Here is a 17,294-nt window from a genome sequence, read left to right as displayed (position 1 = left end):
TGGTGTGTTCTTTTCTCTTATCGTTTCTTATCTGGGCATCGCTGAGACTTTTTATTTTCAATTTTATAATTTTTTCAATAAGGATTAGTAATGCGATAACGTTACAATTTTTTGAATGATCCATCAGGAAGCACTATCAACTGCTCTTCCTCTACTAACTGATCCAGATAAGCCTCCAATTGCGTCACGGTGACTTTAGAGTAGTGCAACCCCCTTGGAACACTCATGTTCAGGAAGGAATGGATCTTATCCACTTTCAAACTACCCAGATTAGTGAACATGTCATTGATGTACGGATACACTCTATGAAGTATTTCCTTTGGATCGTTCAATACATTAGTGGGTACACTCCTCTTAAATGGCATGCGTTCTTGTGATAGAGGTAATATGGAAGACGTTATCACAGTTGGTCCTGATGACAATTCTTGATTATTTAAATATTCTTGGATGGTGTAGTAGTCATTTTGATGACAGAGTACTTTCTTGTTTATCCAGAATTGTAAATGTGCGCGAACTCGTTCAGGATCCATCTTGAGCATTGTGGACAATTGATTGATGGAAAGTACCTGAGATGAATCATCTTTGTCGTTATGGAATGCTGAGAGTACAGTGTATTGCTCAAAGGTCGCATCGACAGATAATTTACGTCCATCTTTGAATGTCAGATTAAGAGAACAAATACCCGTACCATTTACTAATTTTAGTTTCATCCCTGGATGAGAATGATGATAACTTTTCATATATTTAGACAATTTTTTCCTTAATTTGGAATCTAAGGGGAATTGATATTCCGATTGCCTCTTAAACTTCCAATAAAGTTTGGAAATAAATTTTGGAAACAATTGCATTTCACTTGAATTTTGAAATTCACTAATTTTTTCATTAGATGATTCCTTAGAAATTGAGATATCATGTAACATTATAAGAATGGTATTTATATCGGAAGTGATGGATTCATCATTCACTATATTCTTGTCAGATGTCACTTTATCTTGTAAAATTTTCAAACATTTTTGCCACCTATCCTCCACTTCGTATCCCTTCATATGTAATAATTTTATGGTTAATAATTTTAAGAATTCCGATATCAATTTATCCTTAGATTCTAATGCATTGAATACATAATCAATGGGCGTTATGTTTTTTCCCAAAGAGGCAAATTCGTCATCATTACTGCTTTCAGATATTGGAGTAATGCTGGGTTTCCAATTTAAGAAATCAGTATATACTTGTTCATATGGTAGTGTACTATTTTCAAATTCATTAGTACCTTCTGGAGAAAATTTCTTGTAATCCACATCACCTGCATGTTTAGAATGATCATTGCTTAGTTCCTTACTGAGCAATTCTATTGAGCGCATATCATAAGTTGTCTTTTCACAATTTAGTTCTATTAAATCTTTAGATTTCAAGTTAAGCAAAGCATATAATAAAATATCAACCATCTCAACTTCATTACTTCTCAGGTACGGTTTCACAAAGATAACGATAGAATTTAATAGAGATCCTGATGGATCTAACAATAAAAATGATTTGGTAGCCTTCACATACGCATTTAGTACATCGATGGTAGGGATACACGGATTCAAAAATTCCCTCTTAAATGTAACGAGGAACTGTTTTAACAGTTTCTTGGACCATTCATCTTTCCTTCTCCCTCGTTTCCTAGCACCTGCAGTACTGCTATTCTGTTTACTTAATATACTCTTTAATTCCAAGATGGTGGGCTTCGTTTGCGGATAGTCCTGAACCATTATGGTTAAAATCTCTTCAATTCTAATCTTAATAAACTGTCTTTCAAAAAATTGATAAATTAAATTAGTTAAATCATGATCATCTTCAATATTTCCAATTAATTGAGTTAAGTTTTTCCAATAGATATCAATAAATTTATTAAATGTTTCCATGACAATGAACTTTTGATTCAATTTACCTATCATTTGCTCTCTTGCAAATATCTCAATCTTAGTCAGTGAGGCATCCAAAATCAAGTCAGTGGCTGAAAGAACACCTTCTGAGTCTTGAATCCAATGAATTATTTCAACAATATTGGCAAATTCATATTCAAATTCAAATTGATTGCCCACAAGAAAACAATCTTTAAACTTAGTAATTAAATTCTTACGGAATGTAACATTCTTATCAATCAAATAATGTTTAAACGACTTGACTAGGTTAGAAATATCCGTAGAGTCGACTAAATCCATGAATTGTAACGGGTAGATATATATCATCTCCAATAACTTAAAATCCTTCAAAACACTGATCTCGTCCACATTCTTCATGAAATGAAACTTAACCACATACAGGTAATACTCCCTCAACCACATCTTAAACTTTTCATCCTGTGAATATCCGGCACGTAGCAAATTGATACAATCCTTTAGTTCTAGAGTAGGTGGTTTGTTTTGTCTAGTGCCCTTCGAGCTATTGGGATCCAACCATAGTAACAACGATTCCAATTGAGGATGAAATTGTCTTTCTACTTGTTCCCTTAATGAGGTAATAATAGTCGGCAGATCTGCATCCAAAGACATACTCACTTGCTTTGTCCTATGCAATGAATCCAACCTTTTCAGTTTACTTGATCTTTGTTTACAAAAAGCGAATGGGATAAATATGATTGTAAAGGTAACATACAACTAGGCAGCAAACACTTCACTACATTGAGGATGGTACGTATCGGAGCGAAATGATTAAAGACATCCTGGCTATGTTTTACTAACATTGACTCACTTATTCATCTAGACCAACGATCAGGTTATCAAGGATTTTATAGATCTGGCGCATTGCACCAAGAAACTCGCCAAGAAATACCTCTCAAGAAACGATTGGAACATAGTTTACGCCTTGAATGATTACTACGAGAGAGAAATTGGCACATTTACGGACGATATCACTACAGCAGTACCTGAATATACAAGATACCCGCGAGAGTTGGTGGAAGTGTTCGTGAAATATGCAGCCAAGAATGAGGATGGCGATAAAGTAATAGGTATGGACGGATTGATGAACTACATGAGTGATCTCGGGTTAGATCTGGAAGATTTAGTGACGATATGCCTTACACATTTGTTACACTGTAAAAATATCAAAGATGACATCACGAGGGATCAGTTCTTGGGGAATTGGTTCTTACAGGGCTGTTCTGACATTGCACAGATGAAACAAGTCTTGGTTGATTTGAATGATAAACTACACAGTGACAAGCAGTACTTCATTGATATTTACAATTATACTTTCGGCTTGATCACTGATCCAGATAAGGATTTAGAGGTAGAAACTGCAGTTGCATATTGGAAATTATTCTTACAGCCTAAAGAAGGGGAATTCCCAGTTAGAGTAGACCCGACACTACTGAATCTTTGGTTCCAATTCCTAGATGAGGAAAACAAGAAATTCATCACCCAAGATTACTGGCATATGTTGGTAGTATTCTTCCAGAAATTCCCCAATTTGAACGTAATAAAGGAGGGATACGATGAAACTGCAGCATGGCCATACATCATCGATGAATATTACGAATATTTGCAGGATACAAACCACATATAAGCGGTTTCATAGTAGTTTATGTATGGTGACAATGATTACTGACACCGGGTGACCCTGGAAAATTTTTCAATTTTAAGCGATGAGCTGAAATTTTATGTTACCATACTCTGTTGTACTACATATATACATAATACATAGACCAGGCAAGAGTTATAGAGATAGAAATAGCATTAATATGGTCAAATCATACCAACGTTTTGAGCAGGCGTCCGTATTTGGTGTCATCAGTTCCAATTCCAACTGTGTTTGGCTACCTTCGACGTCTTCCAAGAAATCACATCCCGGCCAAATAATTACTGGGGCACTCGAGAACGTTAATATATGGGATCTAAAGACTGGTGAGTTGGCTAGTTTCTTAAATGATGGTTTGGTACCACCACCAGGGTCAGTGGATGCTAAATCTTCAAAACCTGCAGAGACGACTTTCCTACAACATCATAAGGAAACTAATCTATTAGCAGTTGGTTACAATGATGGGGTCGTGAAAGTTTGGGATCTTTATTCCAAGACAGTTCTCTGTAACTTGAATGGCCATTCATCTGCCATAACAGCCTTGAAGTTTGATACATCTGGTACCAGATTAATTTCAGGTTCCAGAGATTCTAACATTATTGTTTGGGATTTAGTCAGTGAAGTAGGTCTTTATAAATTGAGATCTCATAAGGATGCAATTACAGGAATCTGGTGTAATGAAGTTACGAACAACAACCAAGAGGAGAATGAATTGGATTGGCTAATTAGTACTTCCAAGGATGGGTTAATTAAGATTTGGGATTTGAAAATTCAACAATGTGTGGAGACTCATATTGCTCATACTGGGGAGTGTTGGTCTCTTGCTGTGAGGAATGATTTAGTCATTACTACTAGTTCTGATTCTCAGGTTAAATTTTGGCAATTGAGTCTACAGGATGATACTGTACCAAATGGTTCTAAATTAATTGAAAAGGGAATATATGAAAAGCAAAGTAAGCAAAGAGGTCTTAATGTTGAATTTATCGATAGTATAGATGGTGTTGGTTTCTTTTTAATCCAGAATGCAGACAGAACAGTGGAAATCTTCAGACTAAGAAAAGAGGAAGAAATATCCAAAGCCTTAAAGAAAAGAGAAAAAAGATTAACAGAAAAGGGTATGACTCCTGATGAAATCAAGAAATCACTAGAAGATTCATTTGTATCCATGATGATGCACCCATTCCAAATAATAAGGTCTATTTACAAAGTGAAGGCTGCTACATGGACGATTGCGACATCTACCAAACTTGAGTTAACTGTGACTACTGCCAATAATACTATTGAATATTATTCTATCCCATACGAAAAAAGAGAACCCACGCAGCCAATAGCGAACAAATTATACAACGTTGAGTTGCAAGGTCAAAGGACTGATATTCGTTCTATTGATATTAGTGATGATAATAAATTATTAGCCACAGCCTCAAATGGTTCATTAAAGATTTGGAATTTGAAAACGAAATTGTGTATTAGAACCTTTGAATGTGGATATGCACTAACATGTAAATTCTTGCCCGGTGGAATGTTAGTCATCATCGGTACTAGAGCTGGTGAATTACAACTATTTGACTTGGCTTCTTCCACCCAGATTGCCAACATTGAAGAAGCTCACGATGCAGCCATCTGGTCATTGGATTTAACAAGTGATGGTAAAAGATTAATTACCGGTTCTGCTGATAAGAGCGTTAAATTTTGGAATTTCCAATTGGAGCAAGAATTGGTTCCTGGTACTTCAGATAAATTTGTACCTAAATTAGGACTACATCATGATACTACGCTAGAATTGAGTGATGATATTCTCTCGGTTAGAGTATCTCCCGAGGACAAATTCCTTGCCGTGTCTCTTTTAGATAACACAGTGAAAGTTTTCTTTTTGGATTCTATGAAATTTTTCTTGAGTTTATATGGACATAAATTACCAGTGCTATCCATAGACATATCGTTTGATTCCAAGATGATCATTACCTCATCTGCTGATAAGAACATAAAGATCTGGGGGTTGGATTTTGGTGATTGTCACAAATCATTATTTGCTCATCAGGATTCTATTATGAATGTAAAGTTTGTTCCTGAGTCACATAATTTCTTTAGTTGTTCCAAGGACGGTATTATTAAATATTGGGATGGTGACAAGTTTGAATGTATTCAGAAATTAGCTGCTCATCAAAGTGAAGTTTGGGCCTTGGCCATTGCTAATGATGCATCATTTGTTGTTTCATCTTCGCACGATCATAGTATCAGAATTTGGGAAGAAACTGAGGATGAAGTATTTTTGGAAGAAGAGAGAGATAAAGAAATGGAGGAACAATATGAGGATACATTGTTAGCATCATTGGAAGAAGGTAATGGTGACGACGCATTTAAGGGAGATACTAAGGGTGCCACCAACGTAGAATTCGACGAAGCTACTGATGTTCACAAGCAAACAATGGAATCGCTAAAGGCAGGTGAGAGATTGATGGAAGCTTTTGATTTGGGGATGGCTGAAATTGAATCATTTGAAGAATATGATAAGAATTTAAAATTATGGCAAAGGAAAAAGACTGGTGAACCACCAATCAAACCTCAGGGAAATGCCATCTTAATTGCTATTAAAAAGACACCAGAAGAATATATAATGGACACACTGATAAGGATCAAACCATCACAACTGGAAGATGCCCTGCTTGTGTTGCCATTTTCTTATGTTTTGAAATTTTTGAAGTTCATCAATATTGTCATTGGTAATAAGAAGATGTTGAATAATCATCTTGCATTGATTTGTAAGAATTTGTTTTTCATCGTTAAGTCGAACCATAAGGAATTGGTGAGTCAAAAGAATGAAGTTTTGAAATTGCAAATAACTAAGGTCAAGAATGAATTAAGAAATGCCTTAAAGGCTAATGAAGATGATCTTGGGTTTAATATTCAAGGTATGAAATTCATTAAACAACAATGGAACTTGAGACATAATCTTGAATTTGTTGATGAATATGATCAAAAGAGTCACGAGGACAAGATGGCCAAGAAGAGAACTTTTGGAACCCTCGTATAATAAATACTGAAGAGGGATATAAAATACAACAACCTATTTACTGCATATATACAATCCACATAACACTTTAAACATCTGTATTATAAAACAAACAAGTGCTTGAGAAGTAAAATTTGCTAAATTTAGTTTCATTAAAATAATAAATAAGTGTATGTATCATTATAAATATGGTATATGTCATGATCGAGATAATGTAATGCGATGCAATGGAGAGAAAACAAGATATATGTATGGATAGATGCAAGAGGTGGACAAAATGTTAAGCCCATTTCCCCAATAATGCCATTAAACCTGCACCCATACACATAATAAAGTAAGCAGTCAACATTTTCTTCAACCCACCTGGTCCTTTGAATTGATTTGAATATAAAAATTCATGAGCCATCAATTCCACCAAACCTGTATAAATCAATATCCCCGAGGATATGGAATCGAAGACACCGTTTGCAATTAAAGCATTTCTGGAACCTGGAATCCATGATTTTCTCACACCAATACCAATCGCGACAGCAATAGGGGATGTTATGGTAAATGCCAAACCCATTAACCAGGGAGTATATCTTTTGCTTTTGGGCCAATTTGTCTCTGCCACTCTTGTTCCTAACCCTAAACCTTCAAACATCTGGTGAAATATTAGTACTATGAACAAAGTCTCGAATTCTTCCCCACTAACGGATAATGAAAGACCGACAAATACTGAATGGAAGATAATACCGAATTCCAAGATAAATACAGCCATCATCTGGTTCAAGTATTGTTCTTTATTCTCCTCCTCTACGGGTGTACCTATTTGGGATGAATCTTGATGGACATCATCGTGACCAAAATGATCTTTCCCTGGAACGGAAGACACAAAACGGCTAATGTTAGTGTTTGTGTTTACTAGGTTGTCGTTATTATTTATTCTGCTTGAAGAAGCTAGATCATTTGATGCAGGATCCTGTTCTTTGTCCTCATCATCTCCGTCATCATCTTCATCGATAGATTTCTCATCCACTTGATTCTTCTTCATCGGCAGTACATTATTATTATTACTATTATTATTATGGTCAGTACTACGTACAATTCCATTTTGCCTTTCCAAATCGGTAAAGCCATCTGCTTCAAAAGAGGTAATGTCATCCTCATGGTGGTTTGAATGACCACCGTCATGATCATGATCACCAAAACTCTTAGCGACGTAATAATGTGTCACAATTTCCATGAGAAACAACATAAACAGAGACATTAAACAGATCCCGAACGCCCATGGATACTCTGTAAAGGTACCTCCCAGGCAAGAGTTGCCTAGGGCTTCCGCGGCGGGATCCAATAAATGAATAAATGCAGTTGCTACAATGACACCAGATCCGAAGAATTTAGCTAGGAAAAAGCACCACTCCGGTAGATGGATAAAGGAGTAACGGGATGCCATGATAGGAAAGAAGACCCCGAGACCGGAGGAGATTAAGATAATGAATATGGCTAGGATTCTAAGTCCCGCATGACCGTTGTATGTGTTTGAAACCTCGCATGTGTCAACATCTCTCGCCAGTATAATATCTATCATTGATATGCTTGCCTGGTTGCCTGCTTGATCAATTGATTGGTGGATGTTTGTATTGTGTAAGATTGGAATGCCATGTATTGTATTATATTAGATCCATCCCTGTGAGAGTATCAGTCGTTTTCTTGTCGAACGAAATTTTCACCTTGAAGGTTGTTGTAACCTTGAAGGTAAAAATTACAGTCACTCACTTTACGTAATCATTATAGTCAATATTACATAATCATTATAATATTTCAACTGTAAAATATATTGATGTGTTGCTTATAGTGGTTACTATCCTTTAATGTTTCCTACTTTTTTCTTCAAAATCTTTTATATGGCTGGGAGATATCCTTTTATTTTTTGATCAACGTTACTTTGAAGGAACTGATCACCTAAACAAAATGATTTATCAGGGACCCAACGATCAGTTCTTCATTTTAATTCGTTCGACTATCTCAGTGCTCTCGTTAATTAGTATAAACATTTATTATATATAAATTCTTTTTACTGATTGTCTTTTTGAATGTACGTACGTAGTTGCTCTAATCTGAGCTATATAAAGAAGGCGGAACACGTTCTGGAGATGGTGTGAGCACCAAATTTGTATTAGCAGCAGAGGAGGGTGGTCGTAGAAACCCATATTTTTCCATTTCATCCCTTAATTGATCCTGCATTTTCAACATGATGGACCCATCCTTATCTCTTTGAATGGCTTCCTTCACAGGGCTGGTATTATTTGATTGAGTTCCCTCATTGCTGTGATCCTTCTGTACACGTTTCTGTGGTGAGGAGGTTCTATTAGCGTGAGATTTCTTATGTCTTACAAGATCGTGATTTCTAACGAATGCCTTCTCACACCCGGGGAAGTCACATGCGTATGGTTTATCCTCCAAATGAGTCTGAATGTGAGATCTCACGTTGTACCGTCTCTTGAAAATTTTACCACAATCTTCATACAGACATTCAAATAATTTATCCGGGAGTTCCTTGACGTAGAGGTCGATGGTTCCTCGTGGTAACGTGCTTGGTTTGTTTGTTATCCTTGTCGGGCTTGTCTTTATAGGTGTCCTTTGTTGCTGCTTTACTGGGGTGTTGTGTTGGAATGTATGCTTTTGTGGGAGGTAGTGATTCGTTGTTGTGGGGTTGCTTTTTTGCGGTGTGTTTTCTGATGAGCCTGGTATAGTTGGAAGAATATTAAAATGTGGCTGTTCTGGTGATGGTGTATCATTTTCATCCTGTGGAATGGTGGATACTGTGGATATCACCGAGTCCTTCTTGTTGTGGAATGGTGAGTGATGGGTGAGTTGTGTTCTTGGTGTCAATGGGTGGAAACTGGATATGTCTTTCAGAGGTGCCGGTGGAGGTGGTGGGACGTATAGGGGTGAATTCAAAGCATCTGGGAATGATCTTTCATCATTCAATCGTTGGAAATAGTTCGTTGTGGCGAGTAAATTTTCTGGGGATGTATCGTTGTTTCTTGATGATGTTGTTGTTGGCGAGTTTTGTAACCTTGGTCTCATTTGTGATCTTCCTCTTCTCATGGGTGATCCATCCATGGATGCGGTAGACATTGGTGGAGATACCATTGATGGTGGTGGAAATTGATACTTCCCGTTCATGGAATTGGATGTAACAATTAGAGCATCATCTGCTGGATTTTTCCTTATCTTGGAGGAAGGAGTATTATAACCTTGTTGTGGAGGTGGTGGTGATGATGAATTTTGTACTAGTTGTTGTGCAACCATTTCTTGTTCCATTAGTACTTTTTGTAATTTCTCCTGTTGTAATTGGTTCTCTCTTAGTTGTAATTCCAACTTCTTATTTACTTCCTTTTGTTGTTCCAATGCAAGCCGTAATTCCTCCTGTTGTTTAAATAATGTTTGACTTATCATTGCATTGGGGGTCGTCGTTGTTGCAGTATCCTTCATGGATGCATTCATAGCCGCAAGATTAGGATCTCTTGACAAATCCAAAAAATTCTGTTGATTACTTGATATACTTAAATTCTTGTTATGATTGAGAAATCCAAAGATGGCTGTCCCACTGGGGCCCCTCTTATGAGAGGACATTGATTTGTTATATTGGTGAGTGTTGTTATTATTCATGTCTAGGGACAATTGATTCCAATTGAAGTTGTCGTTATCATTATTATTATTGAGTGGGATCAAGGGGATATCCAAATCTTTCAATTCCTGGGACAATAGATTGTCAATGTTGGAATAATTGGAATCGAACAGGTCATTAAAAGCATCGTCATCCAGTTGCTGCAATTTGTAGTCCTGACCTCGGTTAGGAAGTGCAGACGTGTTCAAATACATATCTGTGACGTTGTTATCGTTGGGGTTATTGAGCAGATCTGCCGGGTTCAGCTGTCCCCAGGATTCCTGAGGGAGAGGTTGTTCCATGATCTGGGTGTGTAGGTGGTGCTGTGAGCTTGTTGGCCTGCTTCTGTCGTTAAGTGGGTAGTCCGGTCTCTGACCCTGTAGTCATATGTTAACAGTATCACTTGTTCTTGTTGATGAATTTTTCCAGGATGAAATGTTTCAATCTAGTCTTGTTTACGCATTTCCCTTTAGGGCAATGGAAAGCGCTTGGCGATTTTTGTCAAATTTTAACCGCTGGACGTCAAACGCCACGTGCTCGCCGCCGTGCCAAAATTGCGCGAGCTGGGCGCTTATTTGCTTGGTGCGCTTCGTCAGGGTAACGGTGGGCTTGTTGGCCATGGCGATGGTCACGTGTGGCAGCTCCAACTCGTAGCGGTATCCTCTTGCTGTATCGACCCCAGTTTGTATTGCGCATTGTTGGATCAGGTCTGTTATCCACTTGATCATCGTCTGTTTCAAATGTTCTGTCACCGGTAGCACGAGGAATAAGGTGCCCGAACGGTCGGAGGGAACCACTACCGGTGTGGACTCTAATTCTAATCTGAACGGGATGACTTTAGTGCTTTGCGCTACTTTGGCTCGAAGTGCTTCATACAACTGGTCCCTCTGTTCCTGGCTACGACAATTGAGCCTGGATGCCAAAGTGATGTGCAATGGACGTGGCGACCCGAGAGAACTGAGGTACGAAGGCTCAAATTCGATATTCGGGCCCCAAAGGTGGTGTTTCTGACCAATTTCATTCGCTATGTTTATGGTGTTTAGCAACTGTTTCCTATCTCTGACCAGCGGACGCCATTCAATGTATATGAACGTGGCCCATCTGAGCGGCTTCAGCGACATGTCTTCTTCTTTTTCTTGGTCGTACTTCGATATACTGGGTTCCAGATGATATTTGGCAGCAATGGACTCCGGTAAATGTGTTGGTAATGTATCGTCCTCCGTGTCGCTACTATCCATATCTTGTCGTTCCCTATCTACCTCTGCCTTTATTGGCTTTAAGTTATTGAAATCTCGTTTTTCCAATCATATGAAAATTGAAACATTTTGTTGCAATTTATCCATTCAACAACAATGAACTTGCCCTACTTATACACTCTCATGTAAAAACATATATATATATATATTCAATAGATAGGATACCACCAGATATGCAATTGAACATGCCTTCAAGACATTCCAGATCGCACTCCCGATCATCAAGCACAAGTACCAGGAGACCCTCTCTGACAAGACATAGGTCATCTCAACGGTTAGTTCGCACGATAAGTATAGAATCCTTCGATTCACTGTCCCTCGAACCCACTGCTGCCTCTTCAGAACCACCACAAACACCTCCAACATTTACATCGGAAGAATCCACAGAATACATAGAGGTACCCTTCGTGAAGGCAAGCTTGGACCCGACTTTACCGCAAGACTATCTAAAGGATGATATCCTCAATCTAATAATACAGTTACAAATTCCCAAATGGTACCACCATAGAAACTCCACTACCCGTGAACAACTTCAATTGACCAAAATAAAGGGTGCCATGACGAACGCCATCTTCAAAATCGCATACCCAGGCCTCCCCTCTCTTCTACTTCGAATTTACGGACCCAATAACGACACTATTATTGATAGAGAGTATGAGTTGCAAGTTTTAGCACGTCTTTCCGTGCGTCATATTGGGCCCTCTCTGTTTGGATGCTTCTCTAATGGTAGATTCGAGCAATTCCTCGAGAACGCAACCACGTTGAATAAAGACGATATAAGGGACTGGAAGATATCACAACGGATCGCTAGAAGAATGAAGGAACTACACATTGGGGTACCCTTATTACCACAGGAGAAGACACATGGACCTGCTGCATGGCAGAAGATTGTCAAATGGATGGATGTGTTAGACAAGGGTGATTACGCATGGATCGCCCAGGACAAGAACATTCAGGATGTGTTGTTTTGTAGGGACTGGTCTCATTTTAAGAAGGTGGTCAATACATACCAAACATGGCTCTCTAAGCAAGCTGGATCCTCCAATTTGGTATTCTGTCACAACGATGCACAATACGGTAACTTACTATTCAGTGCGCCTTTGGTCCGATCACAATCCACAGATACAATTACGGATTCCTCTGCACCCATATCGACAGTTTCATCGACAGGATCATTGTTCCCAGTCACATCCAAAATCCAAATTGATGCCATCATCAAACCCACCCGTCAAGAACAGAGTCAGGATTCCAAGCTCGTCGTCATAGATTTCGAATATTCCGGCGCCAACCCAGCAGCATACGACTTGGCTAACCATTTCAGTGAATGGATGTACGATTACAATGGCTCTGAACCACATAAGGCATCGCAGGACATGTGGCCCACGAAGGAACAAATCTTAAATTTCGTTTATTCATATGTGTCACATTTGAGAGGTGGTGCCAGGGACCCCATAGATGAGGAAGTGAAAATGTTATATAATTCTATCTTGCAATGGAGAGCTACAGCTCAATTGTTTTGGTCTATTTGGGCTATCTTGCAGAGCGGGAAATTGGATGACAAGAGCAAGCAGGAGCAAGAAGTATTGTTCGATGGACCCAATGGAGAACAGTACATTATCAAGACTGATAAGGAGCAAGATGAGACAGGTGTAGACGATGTGTGCGACGAAGAAGAAGAGGAGGACGAGGAGAAGAAGGGAGGTGTCGATATCGATTCATTCGATTACATGGCTTACTGTAAGGATAAAATCACTTTGTTTTGGGGTGATCTGATCAAATTTGATGTGGTGGATGCCGCTGACTGTTACAAACCCGATTCAGTGAGATATCTGGATACTGAACTTATATAATCACCTATTTTATATATGCCTGCTCTATGTAAATAAAATGAAATGCCTTAAACGCGGACCCGAAATATACAAGAGCTTATTATGTATTTTCAAGTAACATAACGTCATATACCAGCGATCATCAGAACTTGACAGCATTATGGACTGGAAGAGAGCTGAAAGAAACCTGAAATTACTATCAGAATTGCAGGATAAAGATGCCTTGAATTCACCCGATATGATGGCGCCAGCCTTGGTTGGTACGCAAGTCCCCGACATGAATATGTCTTCATCATCGGACGAATCAAGTGATGAGAAACCCACTCTCCCCAAAGAAACTGGAACCACAGAGAACAGCACTACAAACTCCATTTTACCTGGTCCAGAATTGACACCTCAGATACCGAACAACCAACTCGGCGATAACTCATTAATACGGCATAATCATACAGAACTTACTGAATCTATACCGAACAGTCAAGAAATAGCAGAAGATGTCGAAAATCGTCACATCATAACGAAGGTAACTGAATTACCTAGTGATCAGATCTTCTTAAACACTCAACTTCAAAGTCGATTAGATGAAGCAGAGGAAGAATCTCTCTTAAAATCAAAATTAATTCATTTCAAATATTCTGATCATGTGGAAAAGACAAAAGTGTCACCTCAGAAAGTAACTAAACGTCCCAGTAAGAGGAAATCAAAAACCAAAAATATTACACAACATAGTATTGAACAATTTGAGAAAACGAGGGCCCAAAATTTACTAAAGCAACTATCAGGTAAGCATAAGAAAGTTAGAGATATAATTCGTGTACAGGCGAACACAGATAAAACCACTTCACAAAAACGAGCCACCACAATAAGTTCATTAGAATTTGACACCTATAATGAATGTGAATGGAAATACATCTTGGGTATTGTATTGCAAAAATTTCCTGATGCGAAAAAGCATGAAATGTTAGACGTTTTCAATTACTTGTATGGCGATGCTATTGAGGTACCATCATCAGAAAGTCTTTGGGCGAGTTCGCAATTACCACCACACATGAAAAGTGTCGATCGTCATGAATCCAAGTTGTCCGCAACAAGTGTAAACTGTTTGCTAGCTGACGCTGGAAATGAAAACAGAAGCCAAATGGTAAATGTACTATCCCTATCACAAGTAATGGATGATAAATCTGAAACTTCATTTCATAAATATGTATGCCTATCTCAAGATGCAAATGTCATTGATCCCATAATGAGTTCAGATGGAGATGAACACCCTATTAAGGAAAATATAATAGCCATTAATGATGACCCAGTCATATCTTCCAGTGAAGCAAATGAAAACTCAGATAATGAATTAAACATTCATGTGCATGAACCTATGAAGGACGTTGAAAAAGACGATGTTCTGATTGTTTCTGATAGCTGCGATGATGTAGATGTGAACGACCTTATTCATTTAGACTATGATCCTGATTTCTTAAAACCCTGTCGAGACCCACCTCACACTATATTATTTGACTCTATATCAGTGGTATCTGACAGCGCTGATGAGATATCAGGACCAATAATACCGATTGATATACCTGCGTCTTCATCCTCTGACTCTGACATGAATGATGATAATAAGATGACGATCAACTTTCCTTCGCAGTCTCCTACACCGGGGACCTCACCACAACAAGATGAAATCATTGATTTAACACAGGAATCTTTCAAGGCAGTGGGACGTCTTATTTCACCAGTAAGGCCACCAACCTTGCCCCCAACGGAACAGACTATTCAAGTCCCAGCAACGAGAACGTCAACAATCCTTGGTACTACTAATTTGGAAAACCCATCTACAATTATAGCGAATTGCGGACAAACCTCAGGAGCTGATCAGATACGATTTATAATATCGAAAAATGAATTGAAACAGTATGAAGAAAATTGTCTGGAGAAACAATTTCAATACAATAGGGACAATATAATAGTATCAGATTCAGAAGATGAACCTTTAAGTGGTACAGAGAATATTTTATTAAAGGTACATGCTAATAATAACAACGGCACGATCTCACCTATGAAGAGTCCCATGAGGAAAATTCAACAGTCGGATATAATTGAATCTCAAAGTGCACAAAAATTAAGAGAAAGTATGAAAGAAATTGGGTTAAAACCAGTACGGTCCAAGACAGAAATGATCGAATCTTTGAAAGCTGCCTCTCGAATGACAGATAATGAAGAATTTGAAAAGATAAATAAAGCTTCCATTTTTGCACATTTAACTGAATTGATAGAAACGGATGCAACTCTGCTGGAAAGAATTTACTGTTTTGAAGCAATCCCCGTTGATCATCTCCTCAAAAGATTGACTGAGTTGGATCCCTTTATTGATCATCTGGATAAGATGACCATCAAGGAATGGGCAGACTCGCAAGGTATTTGTCTGAGGAATGGATAGGATTATGTAGTCTAATACAACACACTATATATTATGTCTTGAATGGCAATTTTGCATGTAATGAATGTTAGCCGCCCAAGTATGCGCGCTTAAAAGTGAAAAAAAAATCCATTTCTTGATTTATAAGTGGAGATTATCAGTGAATGGATCAGTCAACCTTGTCAAGAAACCACCAGTCATGTCTTTCTCCATGCTACATCTCACAGATGATACCATTGAAGAGCATGTATTTGAAAGATACATAGAATTGGGAACGCACGTAGATGATTTACCTCAAGATTTGGGTATACAAGATCGAGTAACATCCACCATTTCTATAGACATCGAACCTTCCAACATGCAAATAGAAAGTCCACCACCGTCTGAGAAAAGACAATGAAGGAGCAAACAGAAAAATCATTCTAAATCACTACCAAATTTTAATTTTACAATAGAACAATCCTTAACAAGTTTGCATTCCCAAGTTGACAATGATAATTCAACTACAGGGTATGTACTTTGGTCTACCACACCATTCTTTTTGAAATGGTTATTGTATGATAAGGGTGCCCAGCCATTGAGAGATGGGTCTGAAGTTTCTATAATTGACCTTGAGGACGAGAAATCCGATCTCAAAATGTATATACCGCCATTACTTAACCTTTCTGATAAGGAGATTAATAGTAATCATATAACAGTCATTGAATTAGGAGCTGGTATCTCTGGAATATTACCTGTTCTACTTTCGAATTTTGTGAACAACTATATCTGTACTGATCAGAGAGGAATCCTTAATAAGTTGAAACACAATATTAAAGAAAATTTACTACAATTAAATAGAAGGAAATGCGTTTCCGCTTCATTAGGCCTTTCTCAAGACGATCCTGAGGACGGTGAAATGAGGAAAGTGAATCTAGAAGTACTGCCGTTGGATTGGGAGACCTTTAAAATCCCAGAACAGTATCCTGATTTACTCAGGGCAAAAACGATCTCCAACATAGTCTATATACTTGCCATGGACGTCATTTACAATGAATATCTAATTGATCCCTTTCTAAAAACATTGAAGACGCTGATGCAGTTTTTCGCCGAGAAGGCCCATTGCATAGTGGGGATTCACTTACGCGACCAAGACGTGGTGGTCCAGTTTCTCGAGAAGGCTATGTTGGAGTACCAACTATCAGTGTACCACGTCGTGGATCCTACTTTACAGTCGTCAAGATTCAGTCTCTATTACTTCTGTTAAAAAAACAAGGCCTAAATCCAACCCTAGGGCTGACAATAAAACAATGTGGCGCAAACATTTTTTCATTTTTAGTTTTTGTTTGATTATACAATCGGCCAGGAAAAGGACCCTCTGAAAAAAACTTGCAAGTACAAAGAGTAGCATAGACAAGACATCATCGCAAACCCCTGCGTTATACGAGGTCAACATAGCTAATTACACTTCTATATCGGATCCTGCTACCCCCAAGCAAGGATATTAAGAAAATTTGAAGCAATAAGGACACAGACCTTTCCTATTTTCAAACTCAAGGATAGATCGTCCTATAAAGAAAAA

General features: G+C 38.2%; 9 protein-coding genes across 9 annotated transcripts; 5 read left to right on the top strand and 4 right to left on the bottom strand.

The window, feature by feature from the left end:
- Positions 1-101: 101 nt before the first annotated feature.
- On the bottom strand, positions 102-2,537 carry APC2 (anaphase promoting complex subunit 2; the record flags this gene model as incomplete). The annotated part of the gene is made up of 1 exon (XM_003675635.1): positions 102-2,537. The coding sequence occupies one exon, from the start codon at positions 2,535-2,537 to the stop codon at positions 102-104; it is 2,436 nt and encodes an 811-aa protein (XP_003675683.1).
- A 460-nt stretch (positions 2,538-2,997) lies between these two features.
- DCN1 (NEDD8 ligase DCN1) lies at positions 2,998-3,552 on the top strand (the record flags this gene model as incomplete). Its single annotated transcript, XM_003675634.1, has 1 exon — positions 2,998-3,552. The coding sequence occupies one exon, from the start codon at positions 2,998-3,000 to the stop codon at positions 3,550-3,552; it is 555 nt and encodes a 184-aa protein (XP_003675682.1).
- Positions 3,553-3,646: 94 nt separating this feature from the next.
- Positions 3,647-6,598, top strand: DIP2 (snoRNA-binding rRNA-processing protein DIP2; the record flags this gene model as incomplete). Its single annotated transcript, XM_003675633.1, has 1 exon — positions 3,647-6,598. The coding sequence occupies one exon, from the start codon at positions 3,647-3,649 to the stop codon at positions 6,596-6,598; it is 2,952 nt and encodes a 983-aa protein (XP_003675681.1).
- Positions 6,599-6,857: 259 nt separating this feature from the next.
- Positions 6,858-8,147, bottom strand: ZRT2 (low-affinity Zn(2+) transporter ZRT2; the record flags this gene model as incomplete). Its single annotated transcript, XM_003675632.1, has 1 exon — positions 6,858-8,147. One exon carries the CDS (start codon positions 8,145-8,147, stop codon positions 6,858-6,860), a length of 1,290 nt encoding a protein of 429 aa, XP_003675680.1.
- A 524-nt stretch (positions 8,148-8,671) lies between these two features.
- On the bottom strand, positions 8,672-10,534 carry ACE2 (DNA-binding transcription factor ACE2; the record flags this gene model as incomplete). The annotated part of the gene is made up of 1 exon (XM_003675631.1): positions 8,672-10,534. The coding sequence occupies one exon, from the start codon at positions 10,532-10,534 to the stop codon at positions 8,672-8,674; it is 1,863 nt and encodes a 620-aa protein (XP_003675679.1).
- A 153-nt stretch (positions 10,535-10,687) lies between these two features.
- On the bottom strand, positions 10,688-11,470 carry USB1 (phosphoric diester hydrolase; the record flags this gene model as incomplete). Its single annotated transcript, XM_003675630.1, has 1 exon — positions 10,688-11,470. One exon carries the CDS (start codon positions 11,468-11,470, stop codon positions 10,688-10,690), a length of 783 nt encoding a protein of 260 aa, XP_003675678.1.
- Positions 11,471-11,661: 191 nt separating this feature from the next.
- CKI1 (bifunctional choline kinase/ethanolamine kinase CKI1) lies at positions 11,662-13,338 on the top strand (the record flags this gene model as incomplete). Its single annotated transcript, XM_003675629.1, has 1 exon — positions 11,662-13,338. One exon carries the CDS (start codon positions 11,662-11,664, stop codon positions 13,336-13,338), a length of 1,677 nt encoding a protein of 558 aa, XP_003675677.1.
- Positions 13,339-13,477: 139 nt separating this feature from the next.
- SLX4 (Slx4p) lies at positions 13,478-15,754 on the top strand (the record flags this gene model as incomplete). Its single annotated transcript, XM_003675628.1, has 1 exon — positions 13,478-15,754. One exon carries the CDS (start codon positions 13,478-13,480, stop codon positions 15,752-15,754), a length of 2,277 nt encoding a protein of 758 aa, XP_003675676.1.
- A 616-nt stretch (positions 15,755-16,370) lies between these two features.
- RKM5 (S-adenosylmethionine-dependent methyltransferase) lies at positions 16,371-16,979 on the top strand (the record flags this gene model as incomplete). The annotated part of the gene is made up of 1 exon (XM_003675627.1): positions 16,371-16,979. The coding sequence occupies one exon, from the start codon at positions 16,371-16,373 to the stop codon at positions 16,977-16,979; it is 609 nt and encodes a 202-aa protein (XP_003675675.1).
- Positions 16,980-17,294: the final 315 nt, after the last annotated feature.

This window comes from Naumovozyma castellii, chromosome 3, assembly GCF_000237345.1.
Source record: "Naumovozyma castellii chromosome 3, complete genome".
Taxonomy (NCBI): Eukaryota; Fungi; Ascomycota; class Saccharomycetes; order Saccharomycetales; family Saccharomycetaceae; genus Naumovozyma; species Naumovozyma castellii.
The sequence above is the reverse complement of the archived record's forward strand: the minus strand, read 5'-3'. Positions and strand labels throughout refer to the sequence as shown.